This window comes from Martes martes (assembly GCF_963455335.1).
Source record: "Martes martes genome assembly, chromosome: 3".
In the NCBI taxonomy this organism is placed as follows: domain Eukaryota; kingdom Metazoa; phylum Chordata; class Mammalia; order Carnivora; family Mustelidae; genus Martes; species Martes martes.
This window is the reverse complement of record NC_137890.1, coordinates 120,222,575-120,249,028: the sequence shown is the minus strand read 5'-3', so window position 1 is coordinate 120,249,028 and position 26,454 is coordinate 120,222,575. Positions and strand designations below refer to the sequence as shown.

General features: G+C 37.3%; 1 protein-coding gene across 4 annotated transcripts in view; it reads right to left on the bottom strand.

Moving 5' to 3' along the window:
• CERKL (CERK like autophagy regulator) overlaps window positions 1-26,454 on the bottom strand; it is a gene marked incomplete at its 5' end in the record, with an annotated part of 116,137 nt that overhangs the window by 46,150 nt on the left and 43,533 nt on the right. For all 4 annotated transcript variants that reach the window (XM_080799802.1, XM_080799803.1, XM_080799804.1 and 1 more), the window contains one exon: window positions 25,904-26,143. In XM_080799802.1, the coding sequence (XP_080655928.1) occupies window positions 25,904-26,143 (240 nt within the window). The remainder of the gene's footprint in view (window positions 1-25,903; window positions 26,144-26,454) is intronic.

Below are 26,454 nucleotides of genomic sequence, written 5' to 3'. Positions count from 1 at the left end.
TATTCCCCCCTCACATATCCATATGGCTCCCTTTCTGATGACTTTCAACTGTCTTCTAAAACTAGACATGGCGCTAGTTGGTTTTGAAAAGCAGCCTGAACTCTCTTACCTGGGGCTTGGACTCAGAGTGCCCTTCTCGCCATCAGGGCACATGTGCTTCATTTCATAAGAGAAAGAAAAATGCAAAGAAGTAGATGGTCAAAGGAATGGCACCAGTGAGTGATGATGAAGCCAAGACCAACTCACCAGTTAAGACTGCCAAATGGCTTGGGAAAACTCTCTTCCATAAAAATAACCATAACAATAACAACAGCATTTAAAGACTTTGGAAACCAAGTTAGGAAAGTAAGAAAAAGGACAAAGTTCAACGTTTAAAAAATTTAATTATTGAAAAATAGTTAAATAAAAAGGAGAGTTTAATTTTTTCCATGAGAAAACAGACATGTACAATCTAGTCCTCTTGAAACAAGAATATGTAATGCAGAAATATAGTACACTGTGAAGATTTACGTAAAATCACTAGCTACAAAGAACTCTGGAAAACATTTTAAAAATGCAACACAAAGCATCAAGCAGTTATGACCTTGCCCTCCCCTCAAGTATGACAAACTGTTTAATATGAAAGCTATATTGAGATACATAAATCCCCTCAACTCCTTGAAAAAAAAAAAGAATCTCAATGTGATAATAATCATTTATTCATAATTTCACAATAATATAAGCATCCCCCAAATATAATTCAAGATTAAAATATAGGCATGATTCAATATTAATATGCAACTGATTTGGTTCTTGGTCCTCCTGTAACCTCTCAATTCATACTCTAGAGTATAGACCTTTTTAGCACGCCAGTTTGCAATGAACCAGCAATGTAAAACAGAATGGCCAACTGTTCCTCTGTTAGTAACAAATGTGCTAATATGTACTAGTTTAAACTTGATCTATCAGTGAGTCAATGAACCATGAAGGGTGGGGGTTAATCAGGGTGTTCTCCAAACAAAGGCTCATGAGAGCAGCAGGGACGCCACTCCCAGACTCACATCTGTGCTGTTTTGAGTGCAGCATGATGGAAATGGCATGGTGTTCATCAAAGTTAAGAGCCCAGAACCTTGTTATAGTATTGGATATACTCACAACTGTTTTATACAAAAACGCAACCAAATTGTTGCAAAAATAAAACCCAAACACAGGAAATAAAGACCTGAATTAACCACAATTCTCAGGAGCTATTAATATTAAACTAAGCCCAGTTAATATGTAACAGTGATGGTAAAACCTTTCACACACAAGATATGACAACTTCCCAGCAAAGGGCAGAAACAGAGATATTTTATATCAGGAGACTTATATTAAAATTCATTACGGCACCTGGGTTGCTCAGTGGGTTAAAGCCTCTGCCTTCTGCTCAGGTCATGATCCCCAGGGTCCCAGGATTGAGCCCTGCATCGGGCTCTCTGCTCGGCTGGGAGCCTGCTTCCCTTCCTCTCTCTCTGTCTGCCTCTCTGCCTACTTGTGATCTCTGTCAAATAAATAAATAAAATCTTAAAAATAAATTCACTGATTTCACTTCACTGTCAGCAAAAGTTAATTGATGCACACATCTTTACACACACATGAAAATAATTTGTCTTACAGACTTTTTAAATAAACTCAGTAACTTCTCAACTCACATAACTTCTAAACTCAGATTTGAACATCTCTAACAGCTAAGATAGGCTCAACGACAATTAGTAGAAAGAATCACCTATTGCCAGAAATAGTCCCCTCAGTACTTCCGTATTTTAATGGTGAAGTGGTCAAGTCTACAGATAGAGCAGGAATGAACAGAAAAAAGAGTTAAGACAGGGGAAACAAAATTTCAACCAATTATATATCCCATTTACTTTTATTCAATTATTATTATCCTTACTTTCCCCAATTAAAAATCCAGAGAGGTCTAGGGCAAGATGGAGACATAGGAACATCCTGAACTCACCACCTCCTTGGACTCATGAAGTCTACAGCAAGTTATAGACCAATTCTCCCCTGAAGAAGAACTAAGAGCTATCTGAACAGCTTCTACACAGTAAGAAAATGATAGGAAAGATGATGAAACACTAACAAAAAGAACTCCCATCCCTGACCCGGAACTGTAGGGGAAGGGACAGGACTCAGAGCAGATCCCTCTGGTCTGGCACACAGAAAAAAAAGCCCTGGCTTTACAAAGCAACTAGTATATAAAAGATCCAGCCCTAGAAACCTGCCAAATGTCAAGAAAGCTACGGACTCACTCTGGGTTGGAGGGGCTGGCGAGCACCATGGTTTCTAGTCCTCCTTGCCTTGACAGCATAGACAGGAGCAGGGCTCTGAGCACACTAGCTGGTGGGCTGCCTCAGCAAGCACTGGGCCCCTGGCCCGTACCAGCCCCAGATGCCCTGCGGCACAAACAAAAAAAGCCGCTGTTCGAAATAACAACTAGAATATCAAGGAACTAGCCCTAGAACCCTGCTATATTATGGGGGAGCTGCTGGAACTTTCGGGGCCAAGGGAGCAGGTGAGCACCACGGTTTACATTCCCTCTTAACCTTGGTAATTTGGATGCGAACAGGGTCTGAGTGCCTGAGCCAGCTTAGCACCTAAGTGAGACCTGGGACCCTAGTCCATGCCAGCCCCAGCCATCCCACCAAGGCAGCCCCAGGGTGCTATCCACTGGGACAGCCCTGGTCAGCACCCACTATAGCTCCAGCCATCAAACAAAGGTGACACAGATACAGAGCACTGAGGACAGTCCAGGCCCACACCACTTTGGCTTCAGGCAGCTTGCTAGGGTACCCCCTGGCACAGAGCATTCCAGGACATCCTAGCTGACACCTGCTTCAACTCCAGCTGCCCAGCTAGGACACCCCCTGCATAGGGCACCCTAGGAACCTCCAGCTTGTGGCCACCTCACTTCCAGCTGCCCTGGCAGGGCACCCCCTGTGCAGAGCACCCCAGGTCACCCTAGCTTGCACCCACTTCAGCTTCAGTTGTCCTGTGAGGGTACCCTCACTGTGTAGAGCCCCAGAACCACCTCAGTCCATGTCCACTTTAGCTATCACTGTCCTGCCAGGGTGCCCCTTGAGCAGAATATGTGGGATGCCCCCCACCCTGCCCCATGCTCCACACCTTGGCTCCAGCCACCTCACCAGGGTACCCTGAGCATAGAGACTCTTAGAACACCTTTATACCCACTTCAGCTTCAGCTGTCTGGGAAAAGTACCTTCTGCACATAGAGCCCTGGGACTCCCAGCTTGCACCTACTTCCACTTCAGCTGTCTTTCCGGGGCACCCCCTATGTGGAGAGACCAGGCCCCACACCATCTCATGCCAGCTGTCCTGCTAGGATGCACACACACACCCCACCCCCCCGCCACCCCAGCTTCCACACCACTCAGTTTTAGCTGTCCTGCCAGAGTAACCACTATACAGAGAGCCTCGGGACCACCCTGGCCTATATCCACTTCTGCTCTGGCCATCCCACTAGGGTAGCCCTGGCATAAAAGCCCTCGTAACCCTTGGCCCACACCAGCTATAGCTACAACCAGCCAGCAGAAGTCTCCAAGCACACACAGCCTACAAGGGAGATGACCATACATAAGACCATTCCTTCGAGTTTAGAAGTACTTGTTCTAATTCATAGAAACAGAAAGTGAAGCAGAAGGGGGAGATAGAAGAATATGCTCCAAACAAAAGAACAAGACGAAACCTCACAGAAAGAACTAAATGAAACAGAGATGAGCAATATGCCTAATAAGGAGTTTAAAGTAATGATTGTAAAGATGCTCCCTAGACGACAGAGAAGAGTGGAAGAACTCAATGAGAATTTCAACAAATGAAAAATAATCAGAGTGGAAGAATAACTGAAATAAAAAATACACTAGAGGGAATCAACAGTAGATTAGTAGATGCATAAGAATGAATCAGCAATCTGGAAGATAAGGTAATGAAAACCAGCCAAGCTGAACAGCAAAAAGGAAAAAGAATTTTTAAAAATGAGGATAAGTTAGGGGATCTCCTGGACAACATCAAGCAAACAAACACCTGCATTATAGAAACCCCAAAAGGAGGAGAGAAAAGGACTGAAAACTTGAAGAAATATAGCTGGAAACTTCCCTAACCTAGGGAAGGATGTAGATGTCCAGGTTCAAGAAGCACAGAGAGTTCCAAATGAGATGAACCCAAGGAGGTCCACACCATGTAATAATTAAAATGTCAAATTAAATTAAAATTAAAAATTAAATCAAAATTAAAAATAAGATCAAAAGCTCAAGAAACAACAAGTGTTGGCAAGAATGTGGAGAAAAAGAAACCCTCATGCACTATTGGTGGGAATGCAAACTGGTACAGACACTACAGAAAAATAAAGAGAGAATTTCTTTTTTAAAAGATTTCATTTATTTATTTGTCAGAGAGAGAGCAAAAGAGAGCACAACAGGGGGAGCAGCAGGCAGAGGGATATGCAGCCTCACTACTGAGTAAGGAGCCTGATGTGGGACTCAATCCCAGGACCCTGGGAGCATGACCTGAGCCGAACGTAGATGCTAACTGACTGAGCCACCTGGCATCCCAAAGAGAGAATTTTTAAGGTAGCATAAGAAAAGCAAAAAGTTATATACCAAGGAAATCTCCTAAGACTTTCAGCTGATTTTACAGAAAAATTTTGAAGTGGCACAATTTATTCAAAGTACCAAAAGGAAAAAACCTACAACCATGAATATTTTACCCAGCAAGATTATCATTCAGAATTGGAGAGAGAAAGAGTTTCCCAGACCAAAAAAAAAAAAAAATGTTAAGAGAGTTTATCACCACTGAACTGGGTTAAAAAAAAAAAAAAAAAAGGAAAAGATCAAGGAAACCAAGGTCTGATTCTTTGAAAAGATAAACAAAAATGATAAAACTTTTGCCAGGTGCATCAAGAAAAAAACTGAGAGAAACTAAATGAATAAATAAAATCAGAAACAAAAGAGAAAAACTCACACCACAGAAACAAAAAATTATGAGACTACTATAAAACATTATATGCCAACAAACTGAACAACCTAGAAAAAATGGATAAATTTCTAGAAACATAATCTTTCCAAACTGAATCAGGAAGAAATCGAAAATCTGAACAGACCAATTACTAGTAATTAAATTGAACTGGTAATCAAAAAAACTACCAACAAATCAAAGTCCAGGACCACATGGATCCACAAGTGAATTCTACCAAACATTTAAAGAATTGTACCTATTCTCGAGGTAATGATCACTGAGTCTCAGTGGCTCAGTTGTTAAGGGTCTGCCTTCAGGTCAGGTCATCCCGGGGTCCCGGGATTGAGCCCCACATTGGGCTCCCTGCACAGTGGAGAGCCTGCTTCTCCCTCTCCCTCTCACACTGCTTGTGTTCCCTCTCTATTCAAAAAAACAAGTGAAAGAGAGAAAGAAAAAGGCAAAGAGGAGGAAGAAAAGCTTCCAAATACTTTCTGTGAGGTCAGCATTACGCAGATACCAAAACCAGGTGGACATCACCAAAAAGAGGAAAACTATAGGCCAATATAACTTATGAACACAGATGAAAAATCCTCAATGAAATATTAGAAATCTGCATTCAACAATGCATTAAAAAAGGGACATTCACCATGAGCAAGTCAGATTTATTCCAGGGATGCAAGGACAGTTTAGTGTTTGTAAATCAATCAACATGATACAACATATTAACAAAATGAAGGATAAAAAAATCAAATGGTTATTTCCATAGATGCAGACAAAGCATTTGACAAAATCCACCATCTTTTTATGATAAAAAACTGCCAACTCAGTGGGTTTATAGAGAACATACCTCAACATAATAAAGGCTATGAATGAAAAAACCCCAGCTAATATCATACCTAGTGGTAAAAACAGAACATTCCTTCTAAGATCAGATATAAGACAAGGAAGTCTGGTCTTGCCACTTTAATTCAACATAGTACTCAAATCCCAGCCACAGTAATCAGACAAGAAATAAAAGGCAACCATATTGATAAGAAATTAAACTGTCACTATTCTTATATGCCAAGATACGATACATAGGTAATTCCAAAGGCTTCAAAAAAGTAATAAATGAATTCAGAAAGTTGCAAGATAAAAAATACCCAGCAATCAACTGCATTTCTCTATACTAATGCTAAAGTAGCAGAAAGAAAAATTCAGAAACAATTCCATTTATAATTGCACTAAAAAGAGTAAGATACCTAGAAATAAACTTAACCAAAGAGGTGAAAGATCTGTATTCCGAAAACAATAGAAGAGTGATGAAACAAACTGAAGACAACACAAACAAATGGAACAATATTCTATGCTCACAAATTTGAAGAATATCATTAAAATGTCCATACTACCCAAAGCCATCTGCAGATTCAATGCAATCCCTATCAAAATACCAATTTTTCACAGAACTAAAATACTACAATTTATATGAAACCACATTTTTCACAGAACTAAAATACTACAATTTATATGAAACCTAAAACTGCCAAAGCAATCTGGGAAACGAACAAAGCTGGAGATATTACAACACCAAATTTCAAGATACACTACAAAGCTGTAGTAATCAAAATAGTATGGTACTGGCACAAAATAGAGATCAATAGAACAGGATAGAGAGTCCAGAAATATATCCATGATTATATGATCAATTAGTTTATGACAAAAATTAGTTTATACACAATGGAGAAAAGACCATACCTTCAATAAACATTCCAGGAAACTGAACAGCTACATACTGAAGAATGAAACTAACCTTTTTCACACTATACACAAAAATAAACTCACAATGAATTGAAGATCAGAAACCAGGAAACTCTTAGACAAAAATATAGGACAGTAATTTCTTTGGAATAGGCTACACCAACATTTTTTTAGATGTTGGTGAGAAAAAAAAGGAAAAAAAAACTATTGGGACTACACCAAAATATAAAGCTTTTTCACATTGAAGGAAACTGTGAACAAAATGAAAAGTCAATCTATTGAAGGGAAGAAGATATTTACAAATGCTATTTTGATAAGGGGTTAAAATCCAAAATGTAAAAAGAACTTATACAGCACAATACAAAAAAAAAAAAAAAAAGAAAGAAATCCAGTTAAAAAATGGGCAGAGGACCTGAATAGATATTTTTCCAAAGACGACATACACATACCAACAGACACATGAAAAGATGGTCAACATTACTAATCAATAAGTACATGCAAATCAAAACCACAAGAGATAGATATCACTTATCATATGTGATATCACATATCACATATCAGAATGGCCTGAATCAAAAAGAGAAGAATGAGGATGCAGAGAAAAAGGAACCCTATGCACTGTTGGTAGGAATGTAAATTGATGCAGCAACTGTGGAAAAAGTATGGAGATTCCTTAAGAAATTAGAAACAGCGCCAAAGGCAAGGGAACCAAGGGCAAAAATGAACTATTGGGACTTCATCAAGATAAAAAGCCTTTGCACAGCATAGGAAACAGTCAACAAAACCAAAGACAAACAACAGAATGGGAGGAAGATATTTGCAAATGCAATATCAGATAAAGGCTGGCATCCAAAATCTATAAAGAACTTATCAAACTCAACACCCAAAGAACAAATAATCCAGTCAAAGAATGGGCAGAAGACATGAACAGACATTTCTCCAAAGAAGACATCCAAATGACCAAGAGACACTTGAAAAAGTGCTCAACATCATTCGGCATCAGGGAAATTACAAATCAAAACCACAGTGAGATACCACCTCACATCAGTCAGAATGGCTAAAATTAACAAGTCAGGAAATGACAGGTGCTGGCAAGGATGCGGAGAGAGGAGAACCCTCCTACACTGTTGGTGGAAATGCGAGCAGGTGCAGCCACTTGGGAAAACAGCATGGAGGTTCCTCAAAAAATTGAAAATAGAGCTACCCTATGACCCAGCAATTGTACTACTGGGTATTTACCCTAAAGATATGAATGTAGTGATCCGAAAGGGCACGTGCACCCCAATGTTTATAGCAGCAATGGAAAACCATTAGCCAAACCATGGAAAAAGTCTAGATGTCCATCAACAGATGAATGGATAAAGAAGATGTGGTATATATATATATACAATGGAATATTATGCAGTCATTGAAAAACCTGAAATCTTGCCATTTGCAATGATGTGGACAGAACTAGAGGGTATTATGCTAAGCGAAATAAGTCAATCAGAGAAAGACAATTATATGATCTCACTGATATGAGGAATTTGAGAAACAAGACAGAGGATCATAAGGGAAGGAAGGGAAAAATGAAACAAGACAAAACCAGAGAGGGAGACAAACCATAAGAGATTCTCAATCTCAGGAAACAAACTGAGGGTTCCTGGAGGGGAGGGGATTGCGGGAGGAGGTGGCTGGGTGATGGACAGTGGGGAGGGTATGTGCTATGGTGAGCACTGGGAATTGTGTAAGACTGATGATTCACAGACCTGTACCCCTGAAACAAATAATACATTAGATGTTAATTAAAAAAATAAATAGGGGCACCTGGGTGGCTCAGTGGGTTAAAGCCTCTGCCTTCTGCTCAGGTCATGATCCCAGGGTCCTAGGATCGAGCCCCACATCGGGCTCTCTGCTCAGCAGGAAGCCTGCTTCCCCCTCTGTCTCTCTGCCTGCCTCTCTGCCTACTTGTGATCTCTGTCTGTCAAATAAATAAATAAATAAAAATAAAAAGTTTAAAAAAAGAAATTAAAAATAGAAATACAATATCCAGTAATTCCACTACTGGGTATTTACCCAAAGAAAACAAAGACACTAATTCAAAAAATAGATGCACCCATATGTTTACTGCACCATTATTTACAACAGCCAAGATATGAAAGCAATCCAAGCATCCTTCAGTATGAATAAAGAAGTCGATGCACAGGCACACGCACATGAATATTACCCATCCACACAAAAGGAGGAGATCTAGTCATCTGTAACAACATGGATGGACCCAGAGGGTATTATGCTAAGTGAAATAAAAGAGAAAGACAAATACCATATGATTTCACTTACATGTGGAACCTAAAAAACAAAAAGCAAATGAATAAACAAAAAACAGAAAATAGACTCATAAATACAGAGAACAAACTGATGGTTTTCTGGAGCAGGTGGGCAAAATGGGTGAAGGAGAATGCGAGATACCGGCTTCTAGTTGTGGAATGAGTCAGTGATGGGAATAAAAGTCAAACGTATTTAGGGAATACTACCAGGTAACAATATAGGTAATATAGTCAATAGTATTTTAATAGGGAATATAGGCAATAGTATTTTAATAGCAATGCATGACAGATGCTAGCTACACGTGTAGTGACCAAAGTATATCATACCAACTTGTGGAATCACTATGTTGCACACCTGAAATTAATGTACCATTGTCTGTCAAATACATTTCAATTAAAAAAAAGAATCCAGGGGCGCCTGGGTGCCTCAGTGGGTTAAAGCCTCTGCCTTCAGCTCAGGTCATGATCTCAGGGTCCTGGGATCGAGCCCCACATCAGGCTCTCTGCTCAGCAGGGAGCCTGCTTCCCCCTCTCTCTCTGCCTGCCTCTCTGCCTACTTGTGATCTCTCTGTCAAATAAATAAATAAAATCTTTAAAAAAAAAAAAAAAAAGAATCCAAACTGAAAAATACATGTTACTGGCTTTAAAAACTTTTTTTTTTCTTTTTTCCTGCTCTGTTTAGAAGTCAATCATAGAATTAGTTAAAATAAATAGCACTTAAATATGATTAACTTTACAAAAATCCAATTTGATAAAATAACTGTATATTCACTCTTCATAAACTATTAAGTTATGAAAATGTTAGGGAAAAATCACATGAACCCATTTTTTAATTCAATGATTTTATCAGTTAGATAGTTTTTTCAGTGTATCCTCTCTGGATTACATATAAGTTAGTCGATGTGCCTTTGAGAGAGTTTTTAATTATCTGCAGGACTTCAAAAAAATCATTAGTATTCCAAGAACATATGTTTCTGTAAAAAGATTCTTGAAAAAGTTCATGTACTAAAATATGTGTTGTCCAAGAAAAACCTGAGCTGAACATTAAAGTGGTAAAAACAGATTTCATTCAGAACTGTTCTAACCAAGGAGAGAGACCTCCATATATTCAGCATGGAACACCGGGAACTCACAGCCAAGGAGCAGGGTGGGGTCAATGGACACAAAGTTACTAAGAGGAAACAACAGAAGTGAAGGGGATCCTGACTCCACCTACTTAACAGAATTCTTGCTGAAGACACACCGGGGGATAAGATATCAGATGGAGAGCGAGGAATCTGACCAGATATTAAGGGTCATCAGGTGTGGGCTGAGGGGGGTCCAATTAAACAGACTTAGCAGAGTTCTTGCTAAAAATGTATTTTTACAACAAGTGTACAGATGTGCCTAGGGAAATTTCAGGAGCCTGAAATTTACATAAAATTGACCTTGTATTATACATGATAATAATGTGTGTTTCCAAAAGCCTAACAATTCAGTATAAGAAAATGGAGGGGGAAAAAAATCTAGGGGATACTCTCCATCTAAACGATACTGATTTAGGACTTTCTTCCTGGGAGATTATGGCACCCGACTGAAGCAAATTTTGCTACACAAGCTCTAGTCCAAGATGTCAGCTCTTCCTAAGTTGATCTATAAATGTAATGTGCTCTCCTTAAAATACCAAATTTTATTTAGATTTTATTTTCGAAATCTAGACAAGCTCATACTAACGCAGTTATCTGAAAATTAACCTGCAAAAATAGGGAGAAACACTGGGGAAGGTGGGGTAGGGAGGTCTATGAGAAGAACTAGTCCTATAATGAAATAATATTGGGGAAATAGTATTGGGGAACGGAAATCTGGCTGTGGGGTATGCACATTGCTATTAGGATGTCATAACTTCCAGGGTTTTGTATAATAATGAATAATGAAACATACTGCAAAATCTCAAATTTTGAGATTTTGAGATTTGCAAAATCTCTTTCAAATAAGCACTGGCACATGAATAGACAGACCCAGTGGGATAGGAAAAAAAAATCCAAACATAAATAAACCCACATACATACAGAAATTTGGTATATGATAAAAGTGGTGTCTCAAAACTCTGGAACAAAGACTTTTTAGTAAGTGGTGTTAGGACAACTGTGGGGTTATTTGGGAGAAAAAGTAAGGTCCATACCTTACACTACATACAAAATAAACCCCAAATAAATTAGAGATCTAAAATTAAACTTCACAAGTACTAGAAGAAAACATGAATGATGTTTTCTATAACCTGGTATAAAGAAAGGCTATCCACGAGGACTCAAATACAAGATGTGATAAAGAAAAACAGTGACAAATTTGACAACATAAAAATTTTAAAACAAAAACTTTGAATCAAAAGTCTCTATAAGAAAAGTTAAGGAAAGGGGTGCCTGGGTGGCTCAGTCAGTTAAGCAGCTGCCTTTGGCTCAGAGCATGATCCCAGGGTCCTGGGATGGAGCTCCACACTGGGCTCCCTGTTCAGCAGGGAGCCTGGTTCTCCCTCTCCCACTCCCCCTGCTTTGTTCCCTCTTTCACTGTCTCTCTCTCTCTCTGTCAAAAAAATAAATAAAATCTTTTTAAAAAATTTTAAGAAGTTAAGGAATAAATTATGTATTAGGAGAAAAATATTTGCAATATATACCACAGAAAATATATATAATATAATTTATATATATTATATGTAAACAACTTTTAAAAATTAAAAATTAAGGAGCAAAAACATCAAAAGTATTATAGAAAAACAGGCAAATGATATGAAGACAATTCATAAGATATTTAAAATGGCCCTTAAACATATGAAAAGATGTTCAACTTTATTCCTAACTTTCAAAAATGCAAATTCAAACGATATTAACACATTATTTCTCACCAATACCACTGGAAATTTTCTAAAGCATGAAAGCACAACATGTTGGTAAGGAAAGCCACTTTCATACACTGCTGATAAACATGAAAAACAAGTTCCCTATGGTAGGGAACTGGCCAATATCTAGTAAAACACACACGCATCTACCCTTTAACCCAGGAGTCTACTTCTATAAAGTTACTTTCAAGATACAGTATGTACAAAATTACTTCTTGCAGATTTTGTGACTGTAGATATTAACAACAATCAAAATGCCCAAACATGAGCAAGTAATGAATAAAGTATGGTACACATCACACAATAGAGTTTTATATAGTTATAAAAACAAAAAGCCCCAACAAAGCAAGAAAAAAAAAGAGCTATGAAGTGATTTTCAGTATATGTAGTTAGGTGAAAAAGGCAAAATACAGAAGACTTTATATTTTATGTTACTTTTTATTTAAGAAAGGAATTTTAAAAATCCATAGTTCTGGTAATTTTGCGAAAAGAACTGTAAGATAAACCAGAAACTAACAGAATTGATACCTATAAAAAGGATGAGGTGAAAAGGATACTGAAGGAGTTTTTCTTTTGGAAACATGTTTATGTTCCACACATCCAAAAAATCTAATTAAATCAATGAAGATGGAGGGGAAAAAAAAGCAAACTAAAACTGAATACAGAGTCAAATGAATAACAACTATTAGGAAGGGAAAAAAATACCTTTTTTTTTTTTTTTGGTCTAAGAGGCCAAAAGAGACAAAAACGAAAACAAAAAAACTGCCAACAAATCTTGAACTCATTTTGATAGAATTATTTTTCATAACGGTATGGTTGCAGCTATTCTGAAAATCTGTTGTGACTACTGTAATGATTGGGCACGTGGAACAATGTATTGAGGTTGGGAGTCAGAGTTCTTCCTATGGAAGGAAGGAGATACAAATTGGGAAAGGAGACAAAAAAGGAAGAAGACAACAGGATCGTATTAGAATTACAGTTATCTATATAAAGTCCTATTTCTAGTCAGTATTTCCTAGCTCTATTGCTACAAAACCCTGGAAGTTATGACATCCTAATAGCAATGTGCATACCCCACAGCCAGATTTCCGTTCCCCAATACCATTCCCCCAACAAAAGGAACCACAACTCCTTACAGAAATAGCTGATCCCAGGGCTGGGGCAGTCAGGACCCGATAGAATCCTGGAATATCCTGTTGTGCCAAAAGATGAAGAAATCTTCCCAAATTAATGGAAACAGATTGAAAGAATACAGGAGCCCTCTTTAAAGGGTTCCTTAAAAGGTCTTCTTTTCTGTGCCTCAGAGAAATTCCATTTGCATAAAAGAGAACTGCTTATCTCTCTGGCTAAACCTAGCTCCTTCATTTAGTTCAAGGCACTTGTATCTACTAACGCAAGAAATCAGGGTCCTCTCTCTCTTGATTCAGCTGATTTCATGACAGAAACATCTTCATTTTTTTTCTCCTGAGTCTGACATCTAAAATTGCCAGATCAATTTCAGTCATTACTGTTTCTGGCTATCCTAGTCAACGACAGGAAAATCTTAGCAGTTGCCTAACATTAATATGACTTATGGTTTTAACTAAAAGTCAAATATTGAATGACATTTTAGAACCAAGCAGCACTTAAACATACAGAGCACAGATTACATATGTATTAACTGTAAATAACTACGTCGTTGACATCTATCACTTCTTGAGTTTTTATATATTTGATCTCTAATTAGATATGCAGCCAGGGAAGGGCTTATAAGGATAACAGGATCCAACCAATATACCAAAAATAGTAGCTAATATAGTTCACCAGGTTAAAATTACATTTACTTTGAAGCAACATGACTGACTATGGAATATGCCTTCTAACTTTTACAGCATCGTGATACTCTTGTGGGCTAAGAACACAGGCTGGGGAGCCAAACTGCCCATGAATGTATCCAAATTTAACAATTTTACAGTTATGTGACCTTGTGCAAACTTTCCACCTTTCTGTCTTGTTTTCCCCATCTCAAAAATGGTAATAAGAGTCCCTGTCTCAAGGACATTGTGGAAATTAACATTAGTTGGTATACGTGGAATATGATGATGCTAATAATGATGAATTCTATTAGTATTTTAGTATGTATTCTATAAGGAACTAACAGTCCCTCTCACCCTCCCCTCTGAGAAGATGATGCTTAAACTTACTTTTGAAGGACTAAAAGATTTGGGAATGTAAATTCTAGAAAAGCTCAACAAAAACTTGGCAAGCTATGTGATAAGAACAGTTATCCTTTACTGAGTGCCCACTGTTTGGCACATACTGTACATTTAAGTATTGCACTAACCTAGCTAGGTTGGCATTAGATTTTACAGCTAGGAATTCAAAGGCTCAGTGAAGTCATGAAGTAAAATACACAGCTAAGTAAGTGGCTAGGAACCAAACCTTGACTACCCAAATAAAAATCCCATTGGTCAATAAAAATCCCAATGACTCATTCATAAACCCAGCAATTATAGACTTTCCATTCACTGAGGTTAAAAGAGCACAAAAAGAAGAGCCAGCCATGCTGCCATCTTAGAGTGATCATCCCTTCCACCCAGCTGTTCTATCAGGACTGCGTCGTCACCCTATTCCTGACAGATTGATGAGTATCCATGGTAAGCAGTTTAAGTTTCAAAACTTGTGGAGTTTGAACTCGAAAGTCTTTATGCAGAGCAGAATGGAAATATTTTTGATATCATGGACACTTTTGAATGAAGAACAGCATTTCCTGGAAGAAAATCCCTAGTAAAAGCTGGGCATGTAACCTGTCAGATTGTTTTCAACCTTCCAGTCTTGCTGCTCCAAACTTGGGGAATGGGAAACCCTCTCCCCTTAGACTGCACAGGGGCCTCTCCTTTGCCAAGATTGAAGTTTCAGTATTACCTGGCTTTCCCAGCGGAGCAATTTCATCAGATTCTCATCTTCCAGAAGTTACTCAACCTACATGGCCCATGATGTCATCCCTTCCGGTACTACCACAGACTTTTTTTTTTTTTTTTTAAGATTTTATTTATTTATTTGACAGAGAGAGAGATCACAAGCAGGCAGAGAGGCAGGCAGAAGCAGGCTCCCTGCCAAGCAAAAAGCCCGACGTGGGGCTCAATCCCAGGACCCCGAGACCACAACCCAAGCCGAAGGCAGAGGCTTTAACCCACTGAGCCACCCAGGTGCCCCCTACCACAGACTTTTAAAATACACATTCTTGACAATAATATATTTCGTTCCAAATACATGGCACAGTCTGTTACACTTTGCCTTTTAAGAAACCAAGACTACTCTTTTAAACCAATATATTAAGATTTTAAATCCTTCTTTGGGGAGGCAGTGGGAGTATAGCGAAAAACTGGTGGATTTCTGACTTGGAACAGCATGGGTTTGAATGTTATTCCACCCCTTTAAAAGTGTGTGACCCAGTGCAAGTCAATTAATCCCTCAGAGTTGTTTCCTTAGCTATCTGCAGGGATTTAAAAAGTCTTGACCATGATCAGTGTGTTGCGGATCAAGATTAAATGAGTTGCCTTATGTTAAAAGCATCTGGGACAATGCCTAACACATACCAGAGAAGCAATATATTCAGCTCACTTCACCAACATTTACTGAGTTAGGCAAACATTTGTAACATAACAAACATTTATGGAGTACTTACAATCTGGGAATCCCAATTCCACATGCTTAAAAAATCTGTGCTCAGAAGAGCTTACAGTCTAATAAGGTATCACCTACATATGCCAAGAATTAGAATGGAAGCAACGACTCGTTCTATCAGAGGTATGAGAAGTGCTACCAAACCGGAAAGAGACAAGTGCCTGATTCTGCTATGTGGCTCAGCTTTGCAGAGGCTTTGCTGGCTACACCATTTGAGTGCAAATGGGACCTCACTGGGCAAACAGAAGATGAGAGAAATAGATAAGTAATCTTTGCCACTTACGTAGCAGCAAGCGGGAAGGCACTGTGGTACAAGAGAACTTGACCTGACATTGGATGTCACAGAGCCCAGGAAGCCAAGCACACCAATAGGCTTCACTTGTTTGTGCCCACCTCGTCTCTTTTTATTAGAAAACCAACTACGGGTGTCTAACTAGTAGAAACAGAAGAACACACTTTTTCAAATTTCACATATTTCCATTGAAGGTAATTTTTCAAAGAAAAAAACAGAAAATAGGTGTTTCTCTTTAATGATGATAAGGGCAAAAAAATGGTTGATTTGAAAATACCATCACCACGTTTCAGCGTGTAGCCATCGCAAATATCCACCCACCTGCCTCAAACAGCAACAAACACATTCATACAAGATTACAATTCCTGGAGTTACACATAATATCGATATAAATAACACACAATTCCATTAGCATTAATGGTAGTCTAATGAATGCCAGGGGGCTTAATAATAATTTGTCATTTAATATGAAATATTATGTACTTCCTACTTATGCATACTGTGAGGATGCTGCTTTATTACTTCTTTACCTCATTTCTTTCCAGTGGAAAAGTTGTTAAGTGACAATTCATTATACTCTCATCTAAGTACTGATGCAACTTTTAATCTCTCATGTTAGGCTTACAGCATTTGTGATTCACTTATGAAACTCTAAACATAAAGCCTAGAAATCAGACACAAACCATTATTTTTATATATGCTTAAAAATTCCTTTAATAAAAAAAAGAACTACTATCTTTTTCATAGGTGCATGCCAAATCCATTTCAAGGCATCTGAGAAACCACAATAATGGTGACAATCATGAGGAGGAATTCTTTTTTAGGACTAAGAAGTGCACTATAATGTCACTGCTCACCCTAACTGTTGGGGCAAGTATTAGAACTCCATCCAATCTAGATACCTGATTCACAATGCTTGGTGGGGGGGGCAGGGAATACTATACAGTGAGAATCTTCAAACAAGATGATATAGCCCATTCCTTTTAAGAAAAGGATTTAGGGTGCCTGGGTGGCTCAGTTGGTTAGGGCGACTACCTTCAGCTCAGATAATGATCCTGGGGTTCCAGGATCAAGTCCTGCATTGGGCTCCCCACTCAGTGGGGAGTCTGCTTCTCCCTCTGATCCTCCCCCCCTCCCATGTTCTCTCCCTCTCTCAAAGAAATAAATAAAATCTTAAAAATTAAAAAGAAAGAAAGAAAGAAAAGGATTTAAAGTCTTTTTTTTTCCAGGACAGAGTCTAAATCGTACAGTAAATAAAATACACTTAAGAACTGTAGACTCTACCACAGACCTGAAAGGTGATAACACATCAGTTAAGGGTTCATGTTAGGGAATCAGACAGATCTGGATTTGTTCCCAGCTCCTCCACCACGTATTAGCTGTTTAACCTCAGAATAGCAAAATTTTAAACTATTTTAAGCCTTAGCTTTCTCATGTATAAACCAAGAGATAATGAGTATATTAAAAATTTAATTATACTATTTGCTGTCATGCATTCTTTTAATTCCTCAAACCTCAAACAAAACTCCTAATATTCCCCTTTTAACATGAGAACATATTTGTAGTTCTTGACACTATGAGGATTTAATGAGATAATTAATAAAAATTACTTATAAAAGTGGCACATAACAAATGCTTAATAAATGTCAGATACTATCATTAAGATTTAAAATTTTAAAATAATGACTTCTTTATAATCTAGTAAAGGAAGAAATGTTAACTAATTTACTTAACAGCATGAGAACTTTCTGTAACATATTACTGGAAATATTTAAAGAAATTCTCATTTAGCCTTTGAATATAATCACATGGTAAAATGTGACAAAGCATACCTAAATGTTTTCTCCAGAGAAGGAATTTAATTATATACAAAAGGCACAGACAAAAGGACTTTAATCTAGCATAAGAATTTGAACTATATCAGAAACAACCTGAGAATATACCTCTTAACTTCTATTCTCAAGATACTCTGTCAATGATTGCAGCAGGGATATAATTTTCTCCTATAAAATACCAATTAGTGTTTTAAAATATAATTATAGTCAATTACATGCAAAAACATATTCCTCCCTTAGGATGAAAATGCTACAGAGGCCAATAAGCAGCTCTTGGGAAGATGGTTCTGTGTCACTCATGCCAAGTACAAACAACATTATGAGCTCCCTTAGAACTAATTCTAACTTGCCTTCAGCTGAAGGAGTAATGGTTATGAATTAGAGTTGATGCTAGTAAGAAAGAAACTTCAGGGGGCAAGAGAAACTCTTGGCATGCCTGTCAGTCTTTACCAGGCTCTTGTGAACCAATCCCAAGGTAATAGTCATGGAAAAGAAGTGATAATCTTATATGACTCAGGAATAGGTATTGGCTAACCTTTAAGAATATTTAACAAAGCAAGAATGAAACTATACCTATAATTAATCCCTGGAAAGATACCTTTGTAAGTGTGGAGTACAGAGTTTTACATATGTTCATTAAACCAAACTTCTGTTCAGATCTTTGACATCTGTGGTCTTTGGCCCTGACAACACATTAAAACCTCAAGGACCGTAAGAACACTGAAGCTTGATTTACTGAGACCAATTTAATCAGAACCTCTGAATTCTCAGAATCAGGAATAGCAAAGTCCTAAGAAGGAGGAACTTTTTAAAAAAATGAGACTCATAAATACATGCCATAGCAAAAATGCTATTCTTTTCTATTACAGCCTTGCAATTGAATAGAATTGAATAAAAACATGCATTCTTTCATGTTTTTAATTTTTTCTTGTTTTAGAGGTAGGGAGGGGCACAGGGAGAGAATCTTAAACAGGCTCCATACGAGGTATGGATCCACCATGGGGGCCTATCTCACAACCCTGAGAAATCACGACCTGAGTCAAAAATCAAAAGTCAGGCACTTGGAGCACCTCAGTGGCTCAGTCGGTTAAGCGTCTGCCTTCAGCTCAGGTCATCAACCTGGATTCCTGGGATCAAGCCCCATGTTGGGCTCTATGCTCCGGGGGGACCCTGATTCTCCCTCTTCCCCTGTTGCTCCCCCTGCCTGTGCTCACTCTCTGTCAAAAAAATAAAATCTTAAAAATATAGACTCAGATGTTTAACAGACTGGGCCACCCAGGTACGCCTAATATTTCTAAATAATTTTTAATGTACTTATTTCATATTCTCTGCTTGTTCTAGCATATGAATTCTTGGGGGGGGGTAGGTGTCTCCTGCTCAAGTTTGTAATGTCTGGGGACTCTTATTCACAGTGATTTTTTTTTTACACTACTAATTGCTGGAATGAAACAATAGCTCAAAATGTCAAACTGGTTCAAGATAAATAGTATTTTTTCCCATACATTATTAAGCAAATTTTGCATGAGCCCAATGTTTCCATACATTTATATTTTCAGTTAGAAATTTGATGAAATTGGAGATTGGTTCAAAAAGATTTTCTTTTTAATATGTTAATATCTTTTGAAGAGCTAAGTAGTACTACTAATCATTACTAATTTAATAGAAACTAGTTTAATTTCAGTGTTTTTCTCTGAAGGTCCAGCTAGAAAGCAATAAAAAGTTTAAGAAAGAAAAAAAAAATTCTACAACTTTGAAGTAAATTTTTTAAACCCAGTTTCAGTCTTTGATTTGATAAAATATATTTTCCCTATCTGCAAATTGAGTTGTAAGCAATATACAAATTTATAAAAAAAAATACATTGAAGTGTACATTTAGTAAGTAACTTGTACTGAAAGGAATAAAATTACATGGGCAGTCTCTGAGTTCCAAATCTATGGTTGCCATAGTGAGTGTACATTCTGGTAGCTCAAAGACATCAGGTCTGTGTGTGCCCAGCAGTCAGCAAAAAAGACATGCATGACAGGTTCAAAATACTATAAGGTTATCATCCCCAGGGATAACTAAATCAGAGATTTCCCAATGCTTTAGTTTTGGAAACTTTCTTCAAACAAAGACTTATTCAGTCCCATTTGAATTATATAAAACATCTAAATTAGGAGCTATACTTGCCCAAGGGTGAGTGACAGGTGCAGTGGACTCCTACCCAGGAGGCAGGTCCTGGGGATTGGGGTGGTGACCCTCCAGAGCTCAGTTTGAAACCACTACAGGAAGCCGACATCATATGACTTTTGTTGGACAGAGTACTTCCAGGGGGACTGGACTTTGATATTTACATGCAAATAATCTGATACATATTTAATTGGTTTCTACATAATATTAATATACATTGATAGTAAAACCATATTCAAGAGTGACAGACATAATTTTGATGTCCTACTCAACTGGTCATAATAGTCTTAAATTATTTTTTTAGTGCTTCAAAAGAGAAATTATCCATATTTCTGACATAATGTCTTTGCTGAAAATAACTTGTCCCTAAGACAAGTGTTGCCAATTCAAATAGCATACCATGAAATGTCTGAAGCTCTCATACATTTGATATATAACTTATTTTTAAATAATCATTATAATGTTGATCTTTAGTTTATTATTCCTTATAAGTACATCATTTGGCAGTACATCCAAGTAAAATTTGCTATCATTCTCTTCTTCTGTTAAGAAAAATTCTGCCTGATTCATGATAATATAATGGATATAGCTTGGATTTAAAAAAATATTTCACCATAATTTTCTTACAGAAGAGAACATAAATATTAAACAAAATCAATGTTTTAGGAAACTCTAGCTTTTGCTATCAAAGAGAGCATCCTTTGAAGACCAACATTATTATCCCATAGGGAACAGATTTGACATTTGGGGGAAACTAGGGAAAATCATTCTTCTTAGGAATAAAAAACAAGCATTAAGAAATTTTTCCATTTTCTCTATTTTTCATAGCTGAAAACTGAGGGAGGCTGTTGAAATAGAGAGCAGGTTGTTACATTACAAGGGCAAGATGTATTCAATTAAATATGGCTTATTTATATTTGCCTACTTCATGAAATTAGCACTTAGAAATGAAATGGAAAAATGTAATATCAGAAATAACCCCCAACCAGATATGTGCTAAAAATGCCTCTGTTAACTGTGTCTGGGTAACTATTAAATTTTACAAATAAATTAACAAAACCCAAATATAACAACAAAATTCAATGGTCCTATTTTAGAATAGGTTCATTTTTGTTTTTTAGACCATGACTTGTTTTGTTGTTATGGCTTTTGTTTTCTCTGCTCACCCACCTCCCCACTCCCCCCCCCCTTTTTTAAGAGAGAGGGAGCGTGCATGAGCCAGTGGAGGTGGGGAAAGGAGGGGTGGCAGAGGGAGCAAGAGAATCTTAAGCAGGCTCCACACCTAGCTTGGAGCCCAACTGGAGGCTCATCTCAGGACCCCAAGATCATGACCTAAGCCAAACTCAAGAGTCAGATGCTTAACCAACTGAGCCACCCAGGCACCCTTTCTTACAAGTTTTCATCACGCCCATCACATCAGCTCTACTATACCTCCTCACGTTTTCCTCTCAAACCACCAGCATACTAAACATCTCCAAGAGGATACTGTAATATATTCCAAATGTGTCTGGAACAGAACATCTTTCCTTCAAATCAACCAGTCTTCTGAATTCATCATTGTCTCTTTAGGACATTACCTTCTCCAAGTTACTTGGGCGTGAGATTTAAGAATTTTTTTTTTTCCATCTTTGTCCTCACTTCTTCAACCTTCTGCTAAGTCCTCCACTGGAGATCAACCAGTTCATTCCTGTAAACTCATTCAGGTCTGAGTGGCCCTGAACATCACCTGAGGGGTACTTTGTTTTATTCTCTTCTGTAGGGTATCTGTCAGAAAGCCTATGAATATGGGGGCACGTGGGTGGCTCAGTCAGTTAAGAGGCCGACTCTTGATTTTGGCTCAGGTCATGATCTCAGGATCATAGGATCCAGCCCAGCATTAGACTCTGTGCTGGGTGTGGAGCATATTTAGGATTCTCTTAATTAACTTAATTAACTTAAGATTCCCTCTGCCCCTTTTCTCTCTCCCCTTCACCCCCCCCCAACAAAAAAAGGGGAGAAAAAAGCCTATGAATGTGGTTTAAAATATATGTTATGGTTTCTAAAGAAGTGGTTTGCTCTGGGTCCAGAGAAGCTTACAATTCACCATTTCTAGGAAACCCAAATATGCAGAGACTGGGTCACACCCTAATTGAATAAAAATTAACATGTCCGGTGTACCCACATGCTGTATTTAAAGGTTGTGCATGTTTGTCTTTGTATCGCAGGTATAAAAAATACTATTAAATTACTTTCACCACAGTAACTATATATGAGGCTTATCAGCGACTATATACCAGCCTTATTCAACTGCATTTTTTAAAGATTTTTAATTTCTGAATCAATGATCAGTGTTTATGCTCCCTATTGGTCTGTTTATATTTCCTTTGTGGCCCTTAACACATTTATAATACATATTTTCTTCTCTGTCTCCCAGAGCAAGAGTGCTCCACACAGGCATACATCTCATTCATTTCTGTATTCTCAGAAATTAACACAGGGCCTGATACAAAACGTATGTTGGGTGAATAAACCTAATATTGTCTGTTAGCCAATAAAGTTATGGTGACTTTTCTATTACTAAAAATTTAAAAAGATACTGTGTTCAACTGTGTTAAAAAAAAAAAAAAACAAACCTGAAAAGTAAAAGGACTTACTTTCAAACAAAATTGAAAGAGTTTTAAGACTCCCTTTTTATAAATGCAAATATAAATACAAACTTTAATCTGGTCACTTTTTATCTATGTCTTAAAACTTCAAGTATTTGGGAGTTGGCTTTTTCCTCTTTCTAGTGTTGCCTAGTTCTTTCCTCAAAAATTCATCAAATCTTATTCATTGCTCCAGCTCAAAATATAAGTATGCATATTTGAAAGTAATTCTTAGTATCCAAATATACTATAATTCTAATTGTAAGATGAATTAGACTAAAGGAAAAACCAGCTGAGGCTTTTAATGTTTTCTTCACATTTATCTTCACAGAATTAAAAAAAGGGGGGATTGGGGGAGATGTAAAAGACTGGCAGGAAGAAAATTCCACTTCCTGATTAAAGACATTCATTCAAAATGAACCCATTCAAAAATATATATTTTTAAATCTGGTTTTGCCACAGAACCAGTTAAAAGCAAGGTTTAGGGACTTAAAATAGTGATGTCTAACAGTCAAACATAAGTCATTTATATTTTTATGATGTACATTTGTATGTATTGCCCTCATCTACCCCTGCCCTAAAATTCATTCAAGTCTGGTACAAACACAAATTCCTTGGGTAGGGATTTTAAAAAAATGGAAATCAGCAATAACCATCTGCCAATCCTGATGCAGTACAGTATAGCATAGAACAGGGACAGTGAAATGTGAGACAGGAGGAAAATCCACAAATAGACCCAACTCTGCAAATCAGAGCTGGAAGAATAATCACCCTATTCCCCTCAAGAAAGACACATGCACTTCTGGACTGAGGCTTGAACCAATCATGCTGGCCTCTCAGTTGACAGGCACTTTAATGAACACATGCATTACATAGATTTGCAAGTAAAAAATAATAATAACAAGAAAAATTTTCTAAAACTGCAACCTTACAAAGGAAATATTGGTATAATATAAAGTTTGGTAGAGATTTGGAGCTATAAACATTCATTTGTTTACATATTATTTACATATTGTTACAATTCATATATCATGAAATCAACACAGGACTGTCTCTGAGGGGCATGGAGATGAGGAGGAACTGGCTCCTCCTGCAAGACTTCTAAGGCTACTTGGGGGCAAAGTCATTCACTCAGACCATCATGGTTAAGTTCCTTCATTCTATTAGATGATTTCAACCCTGTTTTAGTTGTTCTCATTGGTTGATTTGAACTTTCAGTCTATTTGTCTGAATCAGCAAAATCACTGTTCTGCAGGAAACTTGCCAGAGAATATGACCTCATATATTTTATAATCTCCAACTTGTATCAAAACTGGGTTTTTTTCTTTCTTTTTTTTTTTTTAGTTTTTTCTTCCAACTCTTATCAAAGTTACACAAAGTAACACTCCCTGAAGATTACATCCTAAAAGATACATAAATTTATTCACCTCTGTAATTTTTCTAGATTTGATCCTAGATCAAACCAAAACATCATTCATTAAGCTGGAAAAATATCTGGGCAGTAGTTTTTGTTTTGTGTACATGTGGTCTGTTTTCTTTAGATAAGCCCCAATATGCCCATAAAATTGCTTTTACTAAATTGAGCTTTGTTATGATGTCCTCTGCTTACTTATTATTGATTTTATGGGTGAGATAGATGCAAGCAAGTTGCCTCCTCGGTCACTCTGCCAGCCCTTCATAAGCCCCATGGGAGAAAATTTTCTCAAGCCCTCAGTGAAAGCCTCTCCCAATCTAATGGCTTTCTTATTTTACAGAACACGAGTCTCATGAGTACCTGCCCAAAGCAATTTAATTCAACTGAACTTACTAATTTTTTTTCATTTCACTTCAACTTTTTAGAATCTCTTCTCACATAAATTTAAAATAAAACACTGTAAAAGACCCACTGTTAAAGTGGAATGCTTTTAGTTAAATATATATATATATTCACCATGTTTCCAGAGACATGAAGTCTACTATGCCCACTGTCGTTTTCCTGTCTTTTTTTTTTTTTAAGATTTTATTTATTTGACAGAGAGAGATCACAAGCAAGCAGAGAGGCAGGCAGGGAGAAAGAGGGAAGCAGGCTCCCTGCTGAGCAGAGATCCCAATGCGGGACTCGATCTCAGGACCCTGCGATCATGACCTGAGCCGAAAGCAGCAGCTTAACCTACTAAGCTACCCAGGCGATTTTCCTGCTTTCTTGAAAGGATCAGCTCTCCTTGAAAGTCCCAGGGGCACTAACAAGGAAGCATGGGGAACTTAGTAACAGGGTCTCCTAGTTTTAATATGTCACTTCAGCTCCTTGTTTATGGGTATAACCTTGTCAGTTGGTTGCCTTTGGTCAACTTGGGTCCTTGGTCTTCTTGATCAATGATGCCTGGCCTGCAACTTTGTAACATCACCATGTGGCTACTCTACCTCTGGCACCTCTCTCTGCCCTGGGTCACCTTACACCAAACTGCACCATGAACTACATCAGCTGCCTCTACTCCATCTGATCCAACTGGCAAAGAGAAAGAAATAGGCTGAAAAGGAAAAAACATTTACAAGTGTAGGAGAAAAAAAAATCAATCTTGAAACTCAATTTGATTATATTTTACTAGATATGCATTTTATTTAGCATAAAAATACAAATGCCATTTAGAAATTTCAGAAACACTAAATTCATTATGAGATAATATTTTAGTACATATATTCTCTGTCCTCTGGAGCTTAACTTTTAGAAAAATCAACCCTTATAAAGACAAACTATGATCCTCAAGTCATCCTATTCATATATGCACTTGCCATCAGTACATATGTGGAAGGAAAATAATTCTAATAGAAGTTCAAGAGACAGGAATAGAAAAATACAGTTTCAAAAACAATTCAACTGAACTAAATTACTTAAGAACTATTATTTCAGATTATTAAAGCCTCTTCATGGAAGTGATCATTCAAGAGAGTTACTGCCCAACTCATTCTATAAGACTAGCATTACCCAGATACCAAAACCCGGATAAAAGATACAAGGAAAAAAAAACCAGAAACAAAACTACACACCAATATCACTTATGAATATTGATATAAAAACCCTCAACAAAGTACCAGCAAACCAAGTTCAGTAACATATTAAAAGGATTATATACTGTGACCAAGTGGGATTTATTTCTGGAATGCAAGGATGGCTCAACATACCAAAATCAATGTAATACACCACATCAACAGAATGAAGGGGGAAAAAAAAACCATGATCATTACAACTGATATAGAAAAAGTAGATAACAAAATTCAATTTTCATGATAAAAACACTCAGTTAACTAGGAAAAAAACAAACTATCGTCACATAATCAAGGACTGCTGTACTCACAAATACAGTATCAGGTTCAGATTAATAACCTATAGCAAGTAAACTAGACTCATTAAAAATTCCCCATGAGGAGTACTTACCTGCCAAAATTTTCTTGAATTGTTTAAACCATACATCACAGTGGTCTTCACTTAAATTAATAAGATCAAGTGTAGAATCTTTTAGTTTATTTTGTTCCTTTTTCAAGCAAATGAAGAGTGTGATACCTAGTAAAGTACCATTTCCTTGCTGCTTAGCAGAATAACGTCTTTTCAGTTTGACAGAGAATATGTCCTTGACTTCAATAAATTCTTCTTTACATTGATCATATTTGGAGTCACCTGAAAAAAAAAATTCCAATCAAAACCATTGTATCTGTATCTTCTATGTATGAATAACAAGAAGTGAAAATCCACAAAATCTTTATCATGTCTAATTTTACTGATCATGTTTTATGTCAATCCCTATGTGAGCTGGGGAGGGAAGAGAAGAAAAATTGGGTCTATTTTCCCAAGAATGAAAAAAGGGAAAAACGGCATTGAGTCCCTGTTACACAAGGCCCAGCCCATTCAAAACCTGAAGATATTCAATAGAAGAATTTCAAGAACTTAAAGCAATATTCCAGTAATAGGAAATTAGCATTATGCAAGAG